This window comes from Electrophorus electricus, chromosome 6 (genome assembly GCF_041902795.1).
Source record: "Electrophorus electricus isolate QZ-2024a chromosome 6, ASM4190279v1, whole genome shotgun sequence".
Classification (NCBI taxonomy): domain Eukaryota; kingdom Metazoa; phylum Chordata; class Actinopteri; order Gymnotiformes; family Gymnotidae; genus Electrophorus; species Electrophorus electricus.
The window spans coordinates 12517890-12539390 of record NC_137502.1 but is presented as its reverse complement, the minus strand read 5'-3'; the positions used below and the strand labels follow the sequence as shown (position 1 = coordinate 12539390).

Below are 21501 nucleotides of genomic sequence, written 5' to 3'. Positions count from 1 at the left end.
GTTATAGAGTTGGTTTTGTCCCCTGCAAATGCTATTCAATCAGCTTCCAGCAACGCACATCTCTCCAGAACCACTCACACCCTCTGTCAGCTTTGTTAGAAACTAGAGGCTAGACAGAAGAGTTTGTCATAGCACATCTTTTGTTTCCAGCAAATTTGATCAAATAAATAATACAGAAAAATACTAACGAGAAACATCTCAGCAAGTTAAATCTCCCACAAGCTTATTTCCTTTCTAAATTTCAAATGCAATGTAATAGCTATGCTAAGTTAATCAATTTCACTGTGATCGAATGCTCAGGCAGTTTGTCTGGCCCCTGGTTCAGCCTGAAACTACAGTTTGTAGGGAGTTTTGGACCTGTCCTGAGACCTTTGGCAATGCCTTAGGAGGACTAGTAGGAGATTTCTGGAAAGCCCCTATGAAACAGTGCTGGGTAGGTGGGCGTAGCTGCAGTTTAGAAGTGGATGCCGAATGACACAACAGATTCCAAGTAAGTCTAAAAAGCAGAAAGGGGTGGTTGGGGGTAGGTGAGGTGGAGGTGGGGGAATAACCCATGTCTGCTTTCTTGACATGGTCTGAAAACCTCTTTGAAGCAACCCCCTCTGTTTGCTGATTATATATATATATATATATATATATATATATATATATATAATCAGAAAAAAGAGTGCTCCCTCAGAACAATCTATTACTGTTCAACTCACAGTTATTCCCATACTGCTCTAATGCATCTAGTGGTAACTTGTGACTAAGCTCTCAGAAACGGATCCCTAAACTGTCACTTGAGCCAGTGGAAGAACACTGGACAGCCAGCACATCTGCAGCTGCTCGGTTGATGCCACATGTAGAGAAACATGTGGCACACAGATGTATTCAGCACTGTTTCTGCAGTCGGGAATGTCTGGAATGAGCCCTGCATACAGCCATTTGAAGTGGAATTTAAAAATCAACACTGAAAATGATTTTCATGTTGACTTGAAGAATATGAGCTTAAAACATCAACAAACCAAGATCGTAGTTAAAGGATTTTAATCTGTTGTGCTAAAAAATTACTGCAAAACTTAAATGTGTATGAAAGTTAAAGTCTCTGAGAAGCCATCATGAGAAGATACCTCTGATGTAATGTCTGTAGGTGATCTTTCCCCTTATATTGCCCAAATATTATCAGGTTTTTTTGTATTGACATAATTTCTTAATGAAACAGAGGCTTACCATTCTTAAACTGCTTACTGGACTGCCACCCAACTAAGGAATAAGCAGTACTGTTTATACAGGGAGGAATCCTGACATCATTCCCAGCATGGCTGCGGCTAACTCTCTTTAACTCTCTAACTCTCAGGCTTCCAGCCACATGTTCTCCACATGGCTTGGGACTGCTTTTACCCGCTACAACATTAGAGATAGTTCTCTGCCTTTCCATAAAAAGAACAAGGTAGATTTTCATACTCTGTTGGAGACCTTTAAACATAAAATAGTATCATGAAACTATTGTAGACAGAGTTAATGTTTTCCATTGAATGTTTGTTGTATTCTTTATATTTATATCACTGTTACAGGTCCTTCTGACCAACTCTACTTCACAAAATGGTTTGGCAGTTTAAATTTTTTCAAGCAGTGCTCTATGCAAGAGTGACGTCTTATTGCTCAAAAAAACCTCTTGCAATCAACATAATTAAAACTTACAATATCTATGGAATCCCAACAAAACCTTCAACAAGGCTGAGGAAATCTAACCCGTCCAGAGACCTTTCCCTACATCTTAAATAGTATGTTTATTGAAACATACTGGACAAATGAATATTGCAGAAACCTTGTAAATGAACACGGGATTTGCATATAAAGCTGTAATGTATACAAAACGTTTGTCTACCCGATTATTTTAACCATTTTCTGAACTCATTTTGCTGATTATTGCAATCAAACCAGCAAGGCAACTATTACCATAGTTAAATGACCAACTATTATCATAGTTACCTTACAAACTATTATCATTAACTTACCAACTATAACCATTGTTAACTTACCAACTATTACCATAGCTAACTTATCAGTGTAACGCTGCTGGACGCACAGACCCCCTCGTTCATGTGAGACGTTTATTAACATGAAACACACACAATAGACACACTCACATGAGATGCTGACGGTGAACATAACTATACGTTTGAACATTAAACAAAGTACACACTAACATAAAGGTGATCACACAAACACAGACGTTACGGCTATCGAAATAGTTAGAACGACTGGTGTTGCTGTTAAACAACTTACGTAGCGACAATGACCAACAAAGGATGCGCACAGACAGGGGTTTAAATAGACACATCAACACTTGACGAGTGTGCAATCCCAGGGGGGCGTGGTTACAAGACGGATAAACAGTACATATGTGGATCCCCCGCACGTGGCGGGCTGTACCACGTGACTTATGGGTCCGGAGCAGTCTGTGACATTTAGTTATTACCATAGCTAACATCAGCTATTAACTATACCAAATACTACCATGGCTAACTTGCCAACTATTACCAACTAGCCAAGGCATTTAATAACAAGGCTAACTTGCCATCTAGTTATCTACTGGTTCAACAGAATCCACCCATCCCTCCTAGATCTGGTGTATTTATGGTGTATAGTGAAGTGATATTAGGCAGCTCTTGCCCTCAAAATCACAGTTAATTGTATGTAGACTTAGTACCAAATATTAATAGTCTTGTTACTTCTTACATCTGTTTCAGAGCTATAGCATATGCAAAGATTGGGCTGTCTGTGCATAAAGGAGCCAACCATAGATGAAACCAATCAGTCAGCAAATATCTGTGATTCCCAAAATTGTGCTTCCAATTTTTATATAGAGAAACGGTCTGTGTTACTGGTCATACCACAGGGTCCTCTTTCTGACATTAACAGAGAGCAGCTCTCATTCCACTACAGTCTTACAGTGTTACTGACGATAATCTGTTAGCAGTGAAAAGTCTTGCCTCAGCAGAGTTCTTTGATGGTTGATGTGGTCAGGGCTTGGCTAGCTGCAGACAAACTGACTGGATTCTGGCTGATAGGGGAAAACACCCTCCAGCCTTCTAGAGGAATGCCCTTCTCTTTCTCTCCTAGGAAAACAAAACAAACAAAAAAAACCTCCTAAAAAAAAAACCAAACCCAGAGACAGACAGAGAGGCAGACAGCTCAGTTAGGCTTTTATTGACATTCAGCCATCCAAAAAAGGAAATAAAAAGAAAAACAAACAATCAAAAAAAGGGCTACAGTACAGCACTGAGTAACAAAACAGTGCACAAAATGCTCAAATGCAAACTCTTAACACTGCTGAGAGTCGTGTAGGAATTTAGTTACATTACAGATGAGTGACAGGCAAGTATGTATGCAATAACTCAAAGGAGGGGGGGGGATGTTTATGACAGTGTGATTACAGAGCTTCAGAGAACTCTATGGTGGGAAATAGAATTATAACAATGTAAAGTGTCAGTGGCAGATACATTCTGATCCTGAAGAGGTTGGGTGTAAATGGCCAGTGGCTGCTATAAAGCTCGAGTACCACATTCAGTACAATCAGCTGGCATGTTTCAGCATAATTTACATTTGTTGGCTAGTCTGCCATCAGAGGATTGGCAAAACATCCTCAATGTGTGGTTTCTGTAGTCCCTTTGCCATTTTAGGTATTCCCATTAGCTTGACAGTATCTGTGGTTGCTAGTGTGAAGTGCAAAGAATCAAAAGTGTGACACACACACACACAAAGTGTGATAGAATCAAAAGTGTGATGCACACACACTTTGCAAAAAACAGTACTGAAGATTTTGCCAACATTTTGTGAAATTTCAGACTTGCTGAGAAAAAACAAATGCCTGACAATATGGAGACAATTTGCATTATTAAGACAAAAGCAGAGCTATGGGGTCATTACAAAAACATCTACGATCAGTCGTCATGTGTGCAGCATGACACAAGCTGCTGCTCCTAATGTTGTGAGATATTATATATATATATATATATATATATATATATATATATATATATATATATATATATATATATATATATATATATATATATATATATATATATATATATATATATATATATATATGCTTGCACAGCTGATGAAAGATCTCTGTCTGAAACCTTTATGATGATGCCTGATGGCTTTAAAATGAATCAAATTGTAATCTGAAATAATTAGTATGTATATGTAAAGGTATACTTATAAATGCGTTGCTCATTTATGTAAAAAGGAAGTGTAACTATTTCATTTCTGCACAGTAAACAGTAAAGTGTATGCATGTTTTGTTTTTTTTGTTTTGTGTGTGTGTGTGTGTGTGTGTGTGTAAACTGTGTAGCTGAGGGGCTGTCAGCAGAGAGTTAGAGAGCAGGATGATCACAGAGCTGCTGGGTGTTTGAAGTCTCTCAGGTACTGACAGTTCCTATAGCCTTGGGAACACTTTGCCATGCTCTATCTCTCTCTCTCTCTCTTTCTCTCTCTCTCTCTCTCTCTCTCTCTCTCTCTCTCTCTCTCTCTCTCTCTCTCCCATTCTCTCACACTTCATAATCTGAGCTTTTCCTGCCTCCATTCTAGGAGAAACTCACTGAGGAGGATGTGAATAAGAGAAGCAGAGTGAGAAGGAAAAAGAGAGAGACACACAGAGAAGCAGAAAATCCATGCTCTCCTGAGACTGTTAGTGCTGGAGACATTGAACCCACAGAGGCTCAAACCAGCACTGCTCTCTCTATGAATGTGTGTGCAAATAATAAGACACGTTCTCATTCGTCACAAGCTGACAGCTACCTGTTACCGGGGTGCTGACATTTTGCAACACCCTGACATCCCACAGCCACTGCTGTTGTTGAAGATAATTAGTGTGTGTGTGTGTGTGTGTGTGTGTGTGTGTGTGTGTGTGTGTGTGTGTGTGTGTGTGTGCGTATGTGTGTGGGTGTGTGTAAAATATAATTCCATGGCTTACATATAATTTCACTGTGGTCAAGGTGCATTGGTAAAATTGACTTAAAGAGTAAAGGAAGAAAGAAAACATTATTCCATGAATGATCCCAGTTTCTTAGCAGTCACTGTCCTCTCCAAACAATTTAAGTATGAGCTTTCAATTTACTGTGCCATGTAAAACAATAGGGATATACTCGGCAAGGCTACCTTAAATAGACAGTGTAGGCTATTTGTCCTTTTGTAGTGTAGGCTAATGTTGGCATACATACATTATAATATATTTTGGGAGGTCACAGACATTTCTCTTCTTAGCTGTTTTACTTAAATGGAGTGAAGACAGACAACAAGATGAATAATCATCTTTTCCAGTCATTTAACAAACTTGGAAACTATTATAATGACATAATTTAACGAAAGCTTCAAATGGAATACATTTAAATATCGAGTAGCCTGTTGTTCTGCATTTATCACTCCTCTAACCACCAGTGCCCTAGCCATGCCATTTAATCTTGTGGAAAACAATCCTCAGACATGAACAGTACTGACACTGTATTGGTAGCAAAATGAAGGTCACCATCACCATCGCAAATACAAACGGTCTAAACTTAGACTGCAAATCAGTGCTGTTGCTAACACTTAAATTGTGCATAGCACTCTATTGTGGGTGTGCAAAGACGTGCTAGCTGCTTTACAGCATATTTGATTCTATCTTTTGTTGGAATAGGCATTTTTGGTCTTTTTTTGTCGTTTTCATGGCTTACACAACTCGCACTATGCAAGGTATAGAGGGTTGGCACCATGAAATGGGAGTTTCATGTAAACAAAGTCGCATACATCGACGTGTTCATGTTCATGTGGAAAAAATAAAAAGAAGAACCCAGAGGACCATAACTAAAGTCAATGTATAATAATGAATTTGGTGGTTCCATCAGCCATTAAAAAATTGCACTTGCAACAATTGCAAAAAATAATGTTCTTGATCATAGTTGTGATACATACATGGCAATAAATGGGTAGGATTACTAACAGTGATTATATGATTACAATCTGTTTCATTCTAAGCCAGACCTACTTCCACCTTTACATGAAGTATATAAAAGGAGAAGGCAAAGGAGCTTTAAACTTCAGATTACTCAACACTTGTGTCATAGTCTTTTTGGATATGTACAAAATAACATACTAAACAATTTCAGAGATAATAGTAATAGTGAAACAGTAACCCAGTGCTAGTGCTGATCCTGAATGGTCCTGTAGTATTGTTTGTTGCGAGTAGTAGGCCTGTTGCTACACTTGTTCCACTTTAGGCTGCTGAAAAACAATGACAGTAAAGAAACTTTACTGTTTTCATGACTACATTTTTTATTTCATACTATTGCTCATGTAACCTTATGATCATTTCTTAAAGCTTCAAGAAATGGATGTTAGTGAAGGATATAGTGTATCTCATCCCCTTGCAGCTCTTCCACGTTCACTCTCTCACTCTTTCCTCTCTCTGAATTTCACACTGGGCTTGGCATTCTGCTCAATGCCCAGATTGAGCTTCTGTCTCAATCCCACAATGCCTTGGGAAGCTAACAGGTGGCTTAGCATTTGTATGTTCTCTGAATCCACTGATATGAGTGGTGCAACATGCCATCTCTCTCTCTCTCTCTCTCTCTCTCTCTCTCTCACACACACACACACACACACACACACACACACACAGAAACACCCATAAACTCATACAAATAATACACACACACTCACACACATGCATATATAAACCTATGAATTGCCATACTAATAAGCACACAAATATGTAGGCATCAGTACACACAGGCACACTCTCATGCACTGACACATGCATGCATAATGAATGATATCACTGTGTTATCACTATCTCTACCCTTCTTCTCCATCTGTCCTCCAGTCCCTCCTCCGTTTTGCCACTGTTGAGTTATTCTTGTTTTTCCTTCTGACATCTTTCCCTTTTCTTTCTCTTGCTCAGTGCTCTCTCTCTGCACTAGGCTTTCTCTAGGTCCTGCAGTATGCTTAGTAGTGGACATGTAGGTATGATTTTACTGGACTGAACCACAGAATTCTGGAAGATTTTATGTATTAGGTCAGTCCTACAATATATGCTTTTTATGGATTTGCTCCTTCCGTGAACTTGCAGTGTATGTGTGTATGTACAGTATATCAGAGGAGGAATGGGTTCTCCTGTGTTCAGATATGAGTAGTGATTTGTGTGTGTTTGTGTGTGTGTGTGTGTGTGTGTGTGTGTGTGTGTGTGTGTGTGTGTGTGTGTGTGTGTGTGTGTGTGTGTGTGTGAGTGCGTACGTGCGTGCATGCATGCAGGCACACATGCATGTGTGTGTCAGTGTGTCTGTGTGTCTGTGTGAATGTAAAAGAGAGAGAAAGACAGACAAAGACAGGACTGCTCTGCTGGTGAAGCGTAGGCTGTGTGTGACCCAAGTGCTGTGTGTGCATGAAGAAGCATGTGTAAGTAAATAACTAATATAAAAGCTGCAGCATATACTGTCAGAAAACTGTGTGGGCTGCAAACATCAACCCCCACTGCATCCAAGTGAACTCCTCATACTACAACTATAAGCACTAGATTATACTTTATGAGAGAACTCAAGGCCTAACTGTTTCTATGTGTTTGTGCCTCTCTCCCCCTTCTGTTTCCCACTGTATGTTCAGTTCAGATCAGTTATTGCCAGTGATATATCAGGTACAATATTGATAATATTACCAATGCATATTAAAATAAACAGAAAGAGATTAACAAGAACAAACAGTTTTTTTAAAAAGGAATGTGTAAAACTGGGAACACATGCTTGCTGGCCTTGGGTCAAGTCTTATAAGTCTTTTGTCATAGTGTCCCCAGTGCACTCTCATTTTTTTGATATTTTTTTAAAGAAAACAAAAGATTATAAAATTAGAGAAAATTAAAAGGGTTTTCTGGTCTTCCTTGGAGGCAAAGTCTACCCTACACTTTCCATGCTGAGATGCACTCTGTACAGCACTGAGTGGAGCATTTGGTGGTTTGCTTTCCTAATTTTGCCTGCCTGTTCTAAAAGGCCTGTCCATCTGAACCAGATATTTGCATATGTCTGTTCATGTATGACATGGGAGAGTGACATTACTAACCTAAATCTGGTGGAGAAGAGGTAAAAAAACACACTCTACATCCTAACATGCAGTGTTCTTTGATAGAAATCCTTCAGCTGCTTTGGCTATGAGGATTTGCCTTTTGGCATAATACTGTCATAACCACGTCAGACAATCCCAAAGGATATGCACCCGTGTGTGAGGCATGGCGCTACATTCACTGTCCCTTTGGCCTGTGTCTTTCTTCCCTGTCTCAGCTGATCCACATCCACTATGACATGCGTATCACTGGGACACCTCCACCAGCGATGCCTTCCCTGTTTGTTCACCTGACTCCACTGGGAGTGCTGGTCTGTGGGCATTAGAAATTAGTACAAGTCAAATCAGATTAATTAATCATGGGTTCCTGCAATTAGCCAAGGAGTCATGTCAAATTAAAAATCAAATTAGTACTGATGGCTCCCAGGAGGGCCCTGCTGAAGGCACCTGGAATTCCAGTTCAACTAGCATAGAAACTGGAGCACAGGAGCACTGTGCGACTTTGGTTGCTTTCATTACTCTAGTTCTGCCTACTGTTATTCATACAGGTTGCATAGTATTGATAACAGTAGGAGGAGTCAGCTCTTGTGGAGTAGAAACAGTATCCAGTTTGAAGATAGAATGTTCTTTTGCTGGTTGCGAACTATTTCTGTTTTGGAGGGGTATGTGTAAGAGAACCTATCTACTGGGAAAAACTTCAAAAGGGATATGATTTATGGAATTTGAAAGTATTCTTTCATTATTATTGTCAAAGCAATTGAATTTTACTTATGTCATTTGTACTCCATGGCTGAAACCCTAGTATGATTTATTGGCAAGTTGGCGTGAATTCTGCACAGTTTGTTGATTACAGTTAACTGTAAATTACATTAAAGGCCTAGACTGAAGTTAGAATAACAGACCTTCTTGAATTGGGCATGGAGATCACGTAAATAAATCTTGGTCTACAATGTGACAATACAAGCAAATCACAGCTGAATCGTGAGTCCAAGTCCAGCAAGTTCTTTACTTAAAGAGCAAAATAACAACAAAGAACAAAAACAACTAAAAGAAGAGTATCCCTGGAACAACTGTTCTAAAAAGACAGGATGATGGAAACTCATGTCGATAAGAGAGTGACGTAGTGGAAAGGGCTAACATGAAACATTGAGTTAGTGGAATGATGAAGTTCCGGTTACAGTGGTTACAGGTAAAGTGTGTTAACACTGAGGAGAAGGCTCATAGTGTGGTTGGGAAGTGCATCCATTACAGTTACAGAGGTATGCCTGCGACATATTAGCAGTCAGGGTACATGAGGGCTCTTGGGAATTGGAGTTGTGAATGTACTTAGGACCAACACGGGAGTGTTGTCTATATGTGAATCTATCCCTGTGGTGGCATGGTGTGACACAAAAACTTGTTTATCAACCTGTCATACTCTGGCTATTGTTCCTTGATACACTTTCATAGAGCTGCCATAAAATGACTATACGTTTTCATAGACGTGCAAATGTTGAGATGAAATGTTATGTTGGCATTGTTTAAGTATTAATTATATGTGGGTTCTTTGATAATTTGGTTATTTTAAGAGACAATCATTATATTTTTATCCTAGGGGTAGAACTACTTCTTAGATACAGTACCTTGGAGAGCTCTTCACCCCTCTTAAAAGTAATCAGATTTGAAAGTCTTCACACTTTCATATTTTGTGCTGTCATATTCTGGCCCTCAAAATAATTAAACTGATATTGATGCGTTTATGTCATTGTAATATTCTATGACAAAAATTCCAAACTGAAAAAAGTTGTTTTGATCAGAAGGTGGAGATTCTGTTATGTTCCTGGGGATGACCACCAGTAAGACACTTAAGAGGACAATGGTGTATTGCTGGATAAAGCTCATAAAAATATTTTTCTTTGGAAGACAGCACAGAAAATTTGATGTGTGTAGAAATTACATGCTACATTTTTACAAAACAGTTGTAGAAAGTTTGTTGACCTTTTCAATGTGTCTGGTACAGGAATACAATGGCATATGAGAGAGAACGCGGTAGAGAAGGTGGTGCATACTGCTTCTGAAATCACTGGTTGTGAACTCCCATCTGTTGCCTTTATATACATCAGTAGCTTGGAAAAGGTGGCACTAAAAATTTATGAAGATAGTTCACATCCTGCATGGTACCTTTTTAAGGTACAGAGAATTTTATGTAGAACATCTCAGTTCTGTGACAGCACCTACCTTTCTGCTATCAGACTGTTAAACTCCACCCTACAATTTTAACAATGATCTCCCTCCCCCAATGTTTTGAATGGGTTTTTAGCAAAGTGGTATGTGTGTGTGTGTGTGTGTGTGTGTGTGTGTGTGTGTGTGTGTGTGTGTGTGTGTGTGTGTGTGTGTGTGTGTGTGTGTTTTAAGAGACAATGTGTATGATGCTTGGATGTTTTTTTTGTTTCTGCTTGAGCGGTAACAAATAAATTCCTCCAAGTCATCCAAGCACTGACTGATATGGTGATAAAGTATTGAAATCTGAAATAAAAATTAAAATTGGCCTCTACCTGTGAATAAAGTTATCCAATTTCTGGATAAAAGACCTCTTTAATTTCGAATGGACCATTTGTGAAAAATGAAAATTGTGAAAAATGAAAACCAAAGAGCAGTAAAAATGTTATTATAGACATGCACAGATAGGAAAAGGCTACAAAGTCCAAGTGTTGTCATATCTCAGTGGGCACTGCTCAATTGTGAGAATATGGAAATTGCATCATGCCACCCATGCACTGCCTAAACAATGCTATCCCTCAAAACTAGCAGTAGAACAAAAAAGTGACTTGTGAAGGAAGCCACAGAGAAGCCAACGATCAAGTTGAAGTAGCTACAGAGTTCAGTGACTTGAACTGCAGTGAATGTCAATAATATCAAGTGTTCTGCATACATACATGGAAAGAAGCTATTATGAAGAACAATTGGAGCACATATGGAATCTGGCAGAAAGCATCAGAGTGACCCAGCTAAATTGTGGGTTAAGGATTTGTGGTCAGAAAAGACAAAATTGAGGTTTTTGGCCCAAAAAATATTTAAAGCAATATGCATAAGCCTGACACTGCCCATTCTTCAACACACACCATCCCAACAGTGAAGCATAGTGGTGGCAGCATCATGTTGTGGGCATGCTTTTCCTCAGAGGGGCTAGGCATCTTGTTAAAACTGAATGACAGAAGGATGGTGCAAAATACAGTGAGATTCTGCAAGACAACCTACTTGTCTACTAAACAAAAAAATAAATAAATAATAAAGCTTGGGAGAAGTTTTGCCTCTCAGTTGGACAATGATCTCAACCACAGGACCAAAGCAACACAGGAGTGATTGAATAACAAAATGGCCAATGTCCTAAAATAGCCAAGGGAGTTGATTATGTTTAGGTAGAATAGCTAGAACATTCTACCACAATTTCAATGAGTGCAGCAGGAGTTCTGTCTAGTCACCATCAATATTGGAATGCTCGCTGACACAGCTGAGAACTGATTGATGCCCGGAAACATTAACACGTAGACATCACATATGTTCAGGAGACAAGATGGACAGGAGGGAAGGTGAGGAATGTCAGAGAAGGATACATTTCTTCAACATAGACAGAAATCAGTCTGAAATGGTTATGGGAATAGTTATATGTGAAACCCTGTGCAACAATGTTGCCAAGGTATATCGGATATCAAATTGCCTCATGTCCATCAAGAAATGGCCCCACAGCCCTGGGAGTTCCTGAGAGTCCTCTAGCTATGCTCCTCAATCTGGGAGCCTGAATGACAAGAAAGATCACTTCTGGGACAAAGTGGATACACAAATTCAAACATGTGAAACAGACATGTCAGAGAAAAGAGGGATGGCTACATGTAATATCATGGGATTTGGTACTTGAAATGAAGATGGTGATCACATTCTAGACTGTGCAGAGACCAGTGACCTTGTCATAGCCAACAAATTCTTCAATAAGAGATCCTCATACCTTGCCACATATACCAACAGAGGATGCTCAATACAGATAGACTATTGGCTACTATGGTGACAACACCTGAGACTGGATCTAGACATGGATTATTTGACAACATTGGTCTGTGATCTCATGTCCCTATCTTGGATGTCCAGGATCAATCTTTGGTGACAGATGAATGTAGCTGAGCAACAGGGATTGAGTGAATCAAGTAAGAGAGTGAGTAAATCACAAGGATTGTTTCCAATGGCAGATCCCTTTGCCCCAGACCCTAATGACTTTCCAGTTGAGGTCTGGAAATTGCTTAAACGTCACAGCATTGCAATCCTGGTGGCATTGTTCAATCAGACTGTTGAAGAAGGAACTGTCCTTCAGATGAATGACCAGCATCACAGTGCCGATTTGGAAATGCAAGGGAGATGTCATCAATGACACAATCTACCACCCCGTTTATCTGATATGCCACATGATGAACTCTGTGACACTGTTACAGTCTCCTCGAATCAATGCTTCATCCAGGGATTCTGTACTACTGATGCCATACATGCTACCTGCTTCCTTATAAAGAAGCACAAAGAGAAGAACAAGTCAGAGTCAGTGCTGTGTGACTGAAGTGGCATCAGGTCACTGGAGTCCTTTGAAATCAGAAAATGCACAACTACCTCAAAGCAAAGATATACAAAACTGTGGTGTGCCCAGTTGCCCTATACAGAATATAGTGCTGGCCAATGGACATGCATGTAGTAGCTTATCTGAATATCTTCATGTGTTTTGATTGAAGACATGAACAAGCACTGCATGATGTGGAGATTTAGATTGCCCTGACCCAGCTTAAACATGTCATAAACAAAAACGTGCGGAAGATCATGGGATTGATGCCAATCACAGACAAAATACGCGAAGCCCAGTTGTGATGGTATAGACACATTGTCTGCAGAAAAAAACAAAAGGTGGCCAAGACATCTCTGAAACTTCACGTCAATGACAAATAGCTGTGTAGTAGGCCAAAAATGCTCTGGCTGGATTAGCTCAGTGAGGAAAAGAAATGTGCCAGTGTCACTGCTGGGTATGCTAAAAATTGGAAAAAGTGGAAATGGGTATGCCAAAAAGTGGACCCCACAGTATCATGGGCCTGCAGGGAAGACAGGAAGAAGAAGAAGAAGAATGGCTAGAACATTAGAAGTGTCTAATAACTGAGGGTTTCACCATGCTTCCCACAATGACCTATCCTTGTCTTTCTTTTTGATTGGGTAAGTATGGAATGAGAAATAATAGAATGACAATACAGGTTTAAAGGAAACATTCAATGTCTTGAAAATAATTTTCTTTATATAGTGTTCATATTTTTCTTACAAAAGTAAATTGGTACACAGCAACACACACACATAAACACACAAATATAGATACCTTTTAGAGTAATCTGAACTACCGTCCGTTAATTGCAGCAAGCACCCATGTTCCCACAGTGTCAGGCTGTCCCTCTTCCCTTGTTGGCATCCTCCACCACTAGTGCTGCCCACAGCTTCCTCCTGGCAACACCAAAGAGAACCCCTGCCATTTCTCCGGCAATGCCAGGACCAAGTGATTGGCAGCTTGCAACATGGACCAATGGTGTTGCAAAACAGTGTTGCCATGATCTCAAGAAGCCACTGGAACCCCACCGTCCACTCAGCTGATGGTTGGTTTCTCAGGCAACAAGAGCAGCGATGGGTCTCTAAAGCCCTGTTTGGGTACATTGAGCCTTTCCTCATACTACACACTGTGTTCCTATGGGAGGCTGCAACAAACCAGTGTAGAACAAAGACTTAGCGGGTTTCAGATATGCTTTCATCGTTCTCCACTACAACACTTTGTTTTGCATACACTCTCTATTATGAAGAGCTTCAGAGACCAGCACCAGTATCTAAAACAAGTCAGTCTCTCTGAGCCATGTAATTTATATACTGTATTTTTGCTAATAAATATTTATAGTCCACATTTTCTTGATGGTGGCAGTATGATGTATAAACAGAAAGCATTGTGAGAACAGAGACTGAGTGCTTGGTATACATACACTGTCATGCATGCTGTCACATACACACTGTGAGAGAATGAGGATGGCAGAAGAGAGTAAGATTATTGAAGAATTACAGACAGAGACTGAGACAGGTATATATTCATTAGCTCGACATATCCACAATATATTCAGATATTCCAGTCTCCCATTCCCCCTTGCTTGTTAGCATGTGGCTTGCTCAACTCTTGCCATGATTAGACCCACTCCTTGTTTACCAACTGACTTTAATTAAAAAGCACATGGTCTATGGAGAGTATAATTAATATTAATACCCATGCACATGAGAGCTTAATGCAGATAGAACCAAACAACCATCCCCAAGGCTGCTAAAAAACAATAGGATGCAGATATGAATGTATCTGTGATTGAGTGTAAAAAGCAACAGTTTTAGAGCAATGTGAGGCAAACATGCCCTAGAGGTGAAAGTGAGCTGTCTCTTCCCCATCTACCCTGTTCCGGCTCTGGGAGACATTGACAGACAATTAGACGCATGTTCAAGTGCCGGTCAGAACCCTGCCTGTCGTGTGCATGCGAGCTGTACCACAGCTGCCAGTTTTCAGCATTTAAATATATGAATAGACATAAAGCAGCACTGGGGACATAACTTTAATTATGAAAATTTACATAAGGAGAAATGATCTACATGATGCTGTGGCTAAGAGGCCTGAGTGTATTTGGCGGTAGGTGGTGTGTTTTGGAATAAAGTTTATTTGCCCTGACTCTCCATTATAATGAGAAGCAGAGATAAGGATGGGAGAGACAACCAGTATATGTGTGCCAGCCAGTGCCATGCCAGAGCCCATCTGCTTTCTCGCTCACTCTGTGTTTCTTACACACACACACACACACACTATCCATCTCTTTCTCTTTTTTTGGGACATTATTTGTGTGTATAGTTGTAATTTCCAGTGATGTGGAAGAAAAAGGGGTCAGAATGAGTGACAATGACAGTAACATGAGAAAGAGGTGGAGAGCGCACAGCAGTAATGTTTCAGGTCTATTAATGCACACTGTATCTCATGAAAGACTACAGGTTCTAGTTCCAGTTCTAATTGTAGCTGGGCTAAATGCAGAAATGTGACTGTTTCTTACTGCAATGTAAAGGAGTAAGCACATAGTGCATATCATTTATATAAATGCTCATTTTCATGCATAGCTTATGTCAAGCATATCTTAAGTAATGCCTGTACGGGAACTATATATTCACTTCACTAATACATAGAAATGCTTACACTCTGTTCATCAGGTGGACATTTATAAAACCAAGCACACACTCAGAAACACTCCAGTCCTACACTATTGCACTAATGAAAAAGTTGTCAGCAAGAGGGTGGTGTTTTCCTCTCTGACATTCATGAGTGTCTCCACCCCAAAGCCTCCCCCCATCCCAACCATTCACCTCCCCCACAACCCCTCCCGCCTATATCTGTCTGTGTGTATGTGTGTGTGTGTGTGTATGTGTGTGTGTGTGTGTGTGTGTGTGTGTGTGTGTGTGTGTGTGTGTGTGTGTAAGAGCATTCATTTAGCTATAGTGCGGGTGGGCCAGCCATGCCGAGTACTACCGTGGGAGTTAGCGGGTCATTTTTAACTGCCATTAATCATAGCAGACAGCTCTGAAGTATTCAATCTGCATGTGAAAGGAGAAAAGAGGAAAGGAGATGATTTGAAAAACATAGGGTGCTTTACTAAAATCAGTGGTGTTATTGGGAGGCAAATCAAACAGACAACATTACCTTAACTATGGACCACAACAGTTAACACAGTCATTACAACTAAGACAAGCAACAAAACTGAAGTGTAGGTTATAGAGTAAAACCAGCGTTGTAACTGGTCTTTAATAAACATGTTTGAAACATTTTTAAGAATGCACCAGTAATCCAAATTTCAGATGTCATCAGGAAAGTCTTATGCCTCTTCTAGGCTAGATTTTACTCTATGATAGAATGTAGATTTAAGCATTTAATTCCCCTGCAGTCTGGTGCCGTTGACCGTTGTGACTTGTCCACCCAACCAACAAAATACAGTGGACAATGCTTATCTAATAATCCAATGAGCAGGTGATCAATCAGTATACATGAAGAGATCCAGAGATTGACTACATGCATGTGAAATCACAGATAAACCATTGGTACAGTACATATGATTGTGTTGATGGCAATCTGGTGTGGGGCAATATTTTGCAGTGGTTAGTGAGCCAGTGACCCTTGCCATCGATAGGTCACTTTCATGCAAGACATTTGAAAATAATGCATTTTTATGTAGAATGGCAAAAATCTCCTACCATAAGAATTTGCCTGCCAAAAACTCAAAATGAATCTGGTCTTCACTTCATTCCAGTTCACCAGAGCATTAGATGAGAAGTCCTTGAGGTTTAGACTAAGAGTCTTTGAAGAAAAAAAACCTTCACCGTATTCTTTTTTGTTTTATTTTGTTGTTTTTTTTCACTTGACCTTTATGTTTCTTTCTTAAGGATGGGATTTGAGACAAATTGAATGTTAAAATTCTTTTTCGATCTCTGACATGAAAGAAAAAAAATGGTATTTGCATTTTGTGTAGAGCTAGCAAAATGCCTTGAGTGTATATTGATGTTGCAGCTGGGAATAAGAGAGTTTGGTGTCGTTATTTCTGGCTGCTGTGTCCTGGAGTGCTTTCCATTTCTTTTCATCCTGTCCCAACTCAGAGCTCGCTCTCTCCTTCCCTCTCTCTTTCTCTCCCTCTGTCTCTCTCTCTTTCTCTCTTTCTGTCTTTTCTTCTCTCACTCTCTCTCTCTTCGACATATTTACATCCAGCTTCTTGACATTCCACTCATTCCTTTCATTGCTCATGTATACTAGACTCTCCTTTTACTGATGCAATAATGTCATCCCAGTGCAACTTGCTACCAAATTCAAATGTACCTTCCGAATGGATTTATTCACTTTTGGCATATCTTAGCAGATTTAACTTTAACAGAAATGTGCATGCACTATATTCTTGCAATACATCAGATTTCACTGCAGTTCAGTAATAATACTGTGGCACTTATGTATGACTGCAGAAAGTATGCAATTACTCCTTTGTGTTGATCGAAGAGCACAGTACAGTCCAGTGTAGGGTCTAATGCAAACAGGACACTTAATACCAAATATGTAATGCTTAGTAATGCTCTCTCTTTAACTGGCTGAATATCATTTTAGCGAGGTCATGTAGTAGTAAAGGGAGGAATAGCTATTGCATCTGAAAATGTGTGAGGTCATATCTTAAATCAGGGGTGCCCAAATCCAGACCCGGTGATCTATTGCCTTGCTGAGTTTAGTTGCAACCCTAAGATTGAACACCTGGATGTAATATTAAGTAACTACTGAAGGCCTTAACTGGATCAAGTGGATTAGATTAGGACCGGAACTAAACTCTGCAGGGCGGTAGGACTAGATACGGACAGCCCAGCCTTAAATGGAAAGTAGAGCTTTCTTATTGTGGCACTTTAACATAAGAGATATGGGTTTATGTGTGAGTATCAGTATGTATGTGTATCAGTATCATTCACCTGAACAGCATCAAACAGCATTTATGACCTGCCTGTGCTCTGCTGGAGTAATTTGAGAAGTCTTACTGATAACAACTTTCTGTTATGAGCTAAACTTTATACACCTCATCACATGCAAGTGTATATGAATACACAGAATGCACTTCTCCATCTAATTCTGTTCATAATTATTTTAAATTTAGCTAGGCTGTTAGCCAACTAATGTTGCTAATGGTTAACTAGCTATGCTTTGGGACTGGGGTAGCTACCACTGGACCCATAAGTGGCGGCACCTCTTTCACTCTCATGCAGGCATGAACAGGCAGCTGCTGTAAATACTCACTCATGCAGAGTGGCTACTGACATCACAAATCAGATTCCTGAAAGCCCAGCATGATGCCTTATACTAATTGTATGATCATGTGATCTGATCATGCATGCACCAGAGGTATTAGAAATCCCTCATGACTTCTGATAAAACTGTTTCTCTGTTTGTTTTATGATTTTTGTTTCATGTTGCCTTTAATTTCTCCAAATGCAAAAAATATTTTAAAGCTTGATAAAATTCAAAGGTTTTGATCTTTCAATAAAATGATTTTCTAGACAAACATAAATTTGCTAACTACCTACTAAAGTAATTAATCTGTCATGATCTCGCAAGCATTATTTATGTTTGAACTATCTTAGCACTAGTAGAATTAAATATTTTTTTAGCTGTAGTTTATACTTACAAACATCTTTTACCTGCTGTTTAGAAATGGAAATCTGTGTAGGTTCTGCTCCTGAAGACTAAAACTACGTTAACTTACTCTGCTTTTCAATGGATTCATCGATAAAGAAACGTAATACTAAATTATTAAACAGGATGATGTAATGGATTGGGGTTATGGACTGTACAGAACTCAAAGAGTTGCTTAGATTAGAGATGATGTATTTTATATCATAAAATATATCTTATTGTTTCCTTCTTGTTTATAATGTGTTTTCTCTCTCTCTCTCTCTCTCTCTCTCTCTCTCTCTCTCTCTCTCTCTCTCTCTCTCTCTCTCTCTCTCTCTCAGGAGTGATGGCAGAGCGACAGTTCGGGACTCAGTTTGTGTGCAGTGTGGTGGCATCTCATGTCAGTCATCTGCCCACAACAAGTATCAGTTTTGTGTGGATTGCTCCACCACCTGGCACAGGCTGTGTAAATTTCCTGTAAGTGTGTTTGTGTTTGTATGCGTATGTGTGTACATGTATGTGTGAGTGTTGTGTGTGTGTGTGTGTGTGTGTGTGTGTGTGTGTGTGTGTTGTAAATTGTAAACTTGGATTAATTTTCAGATACATTGAAGACACATTTATTACCTGAAACCTATCTACCTTTGTCTTGTTAATATACATTCACCATTAGAAATTCACACAGTCTATACTATCTTATAGATGTACAGATAGAGCTAATAGCCCAGCTGTTTATTTGCTAATTTTCCCACAAATACAAATAGCTTCTCAGAATTAAAAAGCTTGAGCCCCTCCGACAGGGAGCTGTTATTTTTCAAAGGCTCCATGTACTAACAGTCTATTATCTGTAGCTCAGCCAAACTTCAGAAGTCCTCATCCGGCATAATGAGGGATCCTAATCTGTTTCTCTCACATTCTCTCCATCGCTATACCATCATTATCCATTGATCATTTTTCACCCCTTCTTTCCCTCCCTCTGCTTCACAGTCTTTGATTAACAGTTCATTAATGATAATCAGTCAAAATGCAATTAGTAGCTGGAGGGCCAAACCAATGTAGTTTTGGTTTCCCGTGATCTCACAAAGTCAAGAGCCTATCAGCAGACTCACAAGTTTTACCATTAGAGTCTATCTACAAGCCCCCACATGGCCTTTACTGGTAATGACTGTACTCATGACAGGAAAAACATGTGATTTATTCCACTTACAAGTTCAGTAGTCTTCAAGTCTTACTTTTAAGATAAGGCCTGATAGAGCAGTACTACATTATGGTTGTGGCAAACAGGAGCTTAGCAGCTTCTCACTGGCTGATGAAACAATGGCTGGTCATGACTACATAGAATCCAATCAAATCTGAGTGTTGTGGCTTCAGTCTTTGCTGTGACTAGTGGGCACAAATGTTCTATAAAGCTGTATATGTTCCTGGCATGATGTGGAAAAAGTTCAGCCGGACTGTTGCCCATCACAAGTGTGTGAAGGAGTTGGGGGAGGGACCTGGAAGCAAGGGGAGGGTCTTAGGAGTGGCCAGAGATGTCCAAGCCTGATAGACAGGATCTGCATAAGCTCTAGTCTATATCATATCAGCATCATAGAGTCCATGCTGACAGGCAGCAGCCTGTTGTAGATCAGCACATGTATGTTCCCAGCAGTGGCATCTATCACAGTGAGGGTATCTGTGTCATGCAGAGAGAAGAGGTGTGCCTGAGCAGTCAAGGCTCAGGAGTGTGACAGATTTCACCTCGAGCATAACCAGCAGTGGGGTGTGACAGCTGGTGGGGGTGAGACTGAGAATGGGCTTCGTCACTTCTACATCTTCACAGTGAAACAGTGAGGACAAAATATCTTCCACCTTCCTGTACCTACTCCAGGTGCTGGAGTTTTTATCCACCTGTGACTTTCTCATAATATAGATCAGCTTTGGTAAAAAATGTGCAGATTGTTGGTAGCTATTGCACCACATGCAAAACTCTATATAAAGTATATACACTAATGTTGTCATTACACACACATATCCACACACTTATGCCTGTATTGTGCCTGGAGCACAGAAACTCAGCAATTCAGACATGCACTGTCAGTCAACAATTAGTGCATTATAGTGTCTGCGAAGGTGAAAATGCTTAACAGCAGCTCACAAAGGAACTCTCAAATGCTCCTCTACTTTTATTCAGCTTCCCAGCCCAAGGACATCTGCTTGTGTTTGTGTGTACATGTGTGTATGTGTGTATAAGAAAAAGACAGAAATACAGTGTGGGTTTGTGTGCCTGTGAAAAAATTTAAGTGTAGTCAGTGTAGTTTTTTTGTTTGTTTGGTTTTAAGAATAAGAGCTAACCAAAAGCTTACTTGATACCACTCTGTTCTGAGCCTCATTGTCTCCTTTTTCATGCTCTGTTTTGTGTTTTCTCCCAGAATGGAGCGCAGGCATCTGCTGACAAGATTGCCTTAATTATGACTTATGTCTCTCTCTCACTTGCGCTCTCTCTCACTCTCTCTATCTCTATCTCTCTCTCTCTCTCAAAGTGCCCCCCCCCCCCAGGAGATAAATACGGTGTGCCTGTGTATGTCCAATCTGCTGCCTCTCTTTCAAAACCTTGCCTTTGAGCCAGCACACTTGTGAAAGAAAAGACAAAATTGAATTAGAGTAGAGGAGTGCACAGGCATTCATCTCATTAGGGCTAATTGAAACGGAATGGCACGTGGGTTGCAATCACTGCCATAGCTAATGCTAGCCACCATCTGTTCAGTGAAGATTCAGCAACAACGGTAGATGCCTGCACTGGATGTCCTAATGGACTTCACCTTGTTTTTGCCTCTTATGGTGGTGCTGTTCTAGAAAGTGACAGCCATTTGTGTCTCTCTGAAACGCTTTTTTGTTGTTGTTTTGGCTCTGTATTCTAGGAAAATTTGAAATGACATCAATAGACATTGCGTATGTAGCTTGTTCAGTAAAGAAAGACATGGAAGCCACTAGGTACCTAACTGCTGATAGACCCTTCAGGCACTTTTGGCCTCCAGCTTGTATTCAGTACGGGAGATATAAGCTCAAGTGCATCCATATTGAGCAATCAAATACCAGAGAAATTTGGCCATGAATATGCCTATAGTGGCCCTATCAACATGTATTGCTATCTCCAGCTTCTGCTGGATAATTGCACTCACTGGTTATTGTTACTATAA

The 21501-nt window shown here is 39.9% G+C and overlaps 1 protein-coding gene across 3 annotated transcripts in view; it reads left to right on the top strand.

The window, feature by feature from the left end:
• reln (reelin) overlaps window positions 1-21501 on the top strand; it is a 95764-nt gene that overhangs the window by 21431 nt on the left and 52832 nt on the right. For all 3 annotated transcript variants that reach the window (XM_027008786.3, XM_081715516.1, XM_081715515.1), the window contains exon 3: window positions 18670-18805. In XM_027008786.3, coding sequence (XP_026864587.2) covers window positions 18670-18805 — 136 coding nt within the window. The remainder of the gene's footprint in view (window positions 1-18669; window positions 18806-21501) is intronic.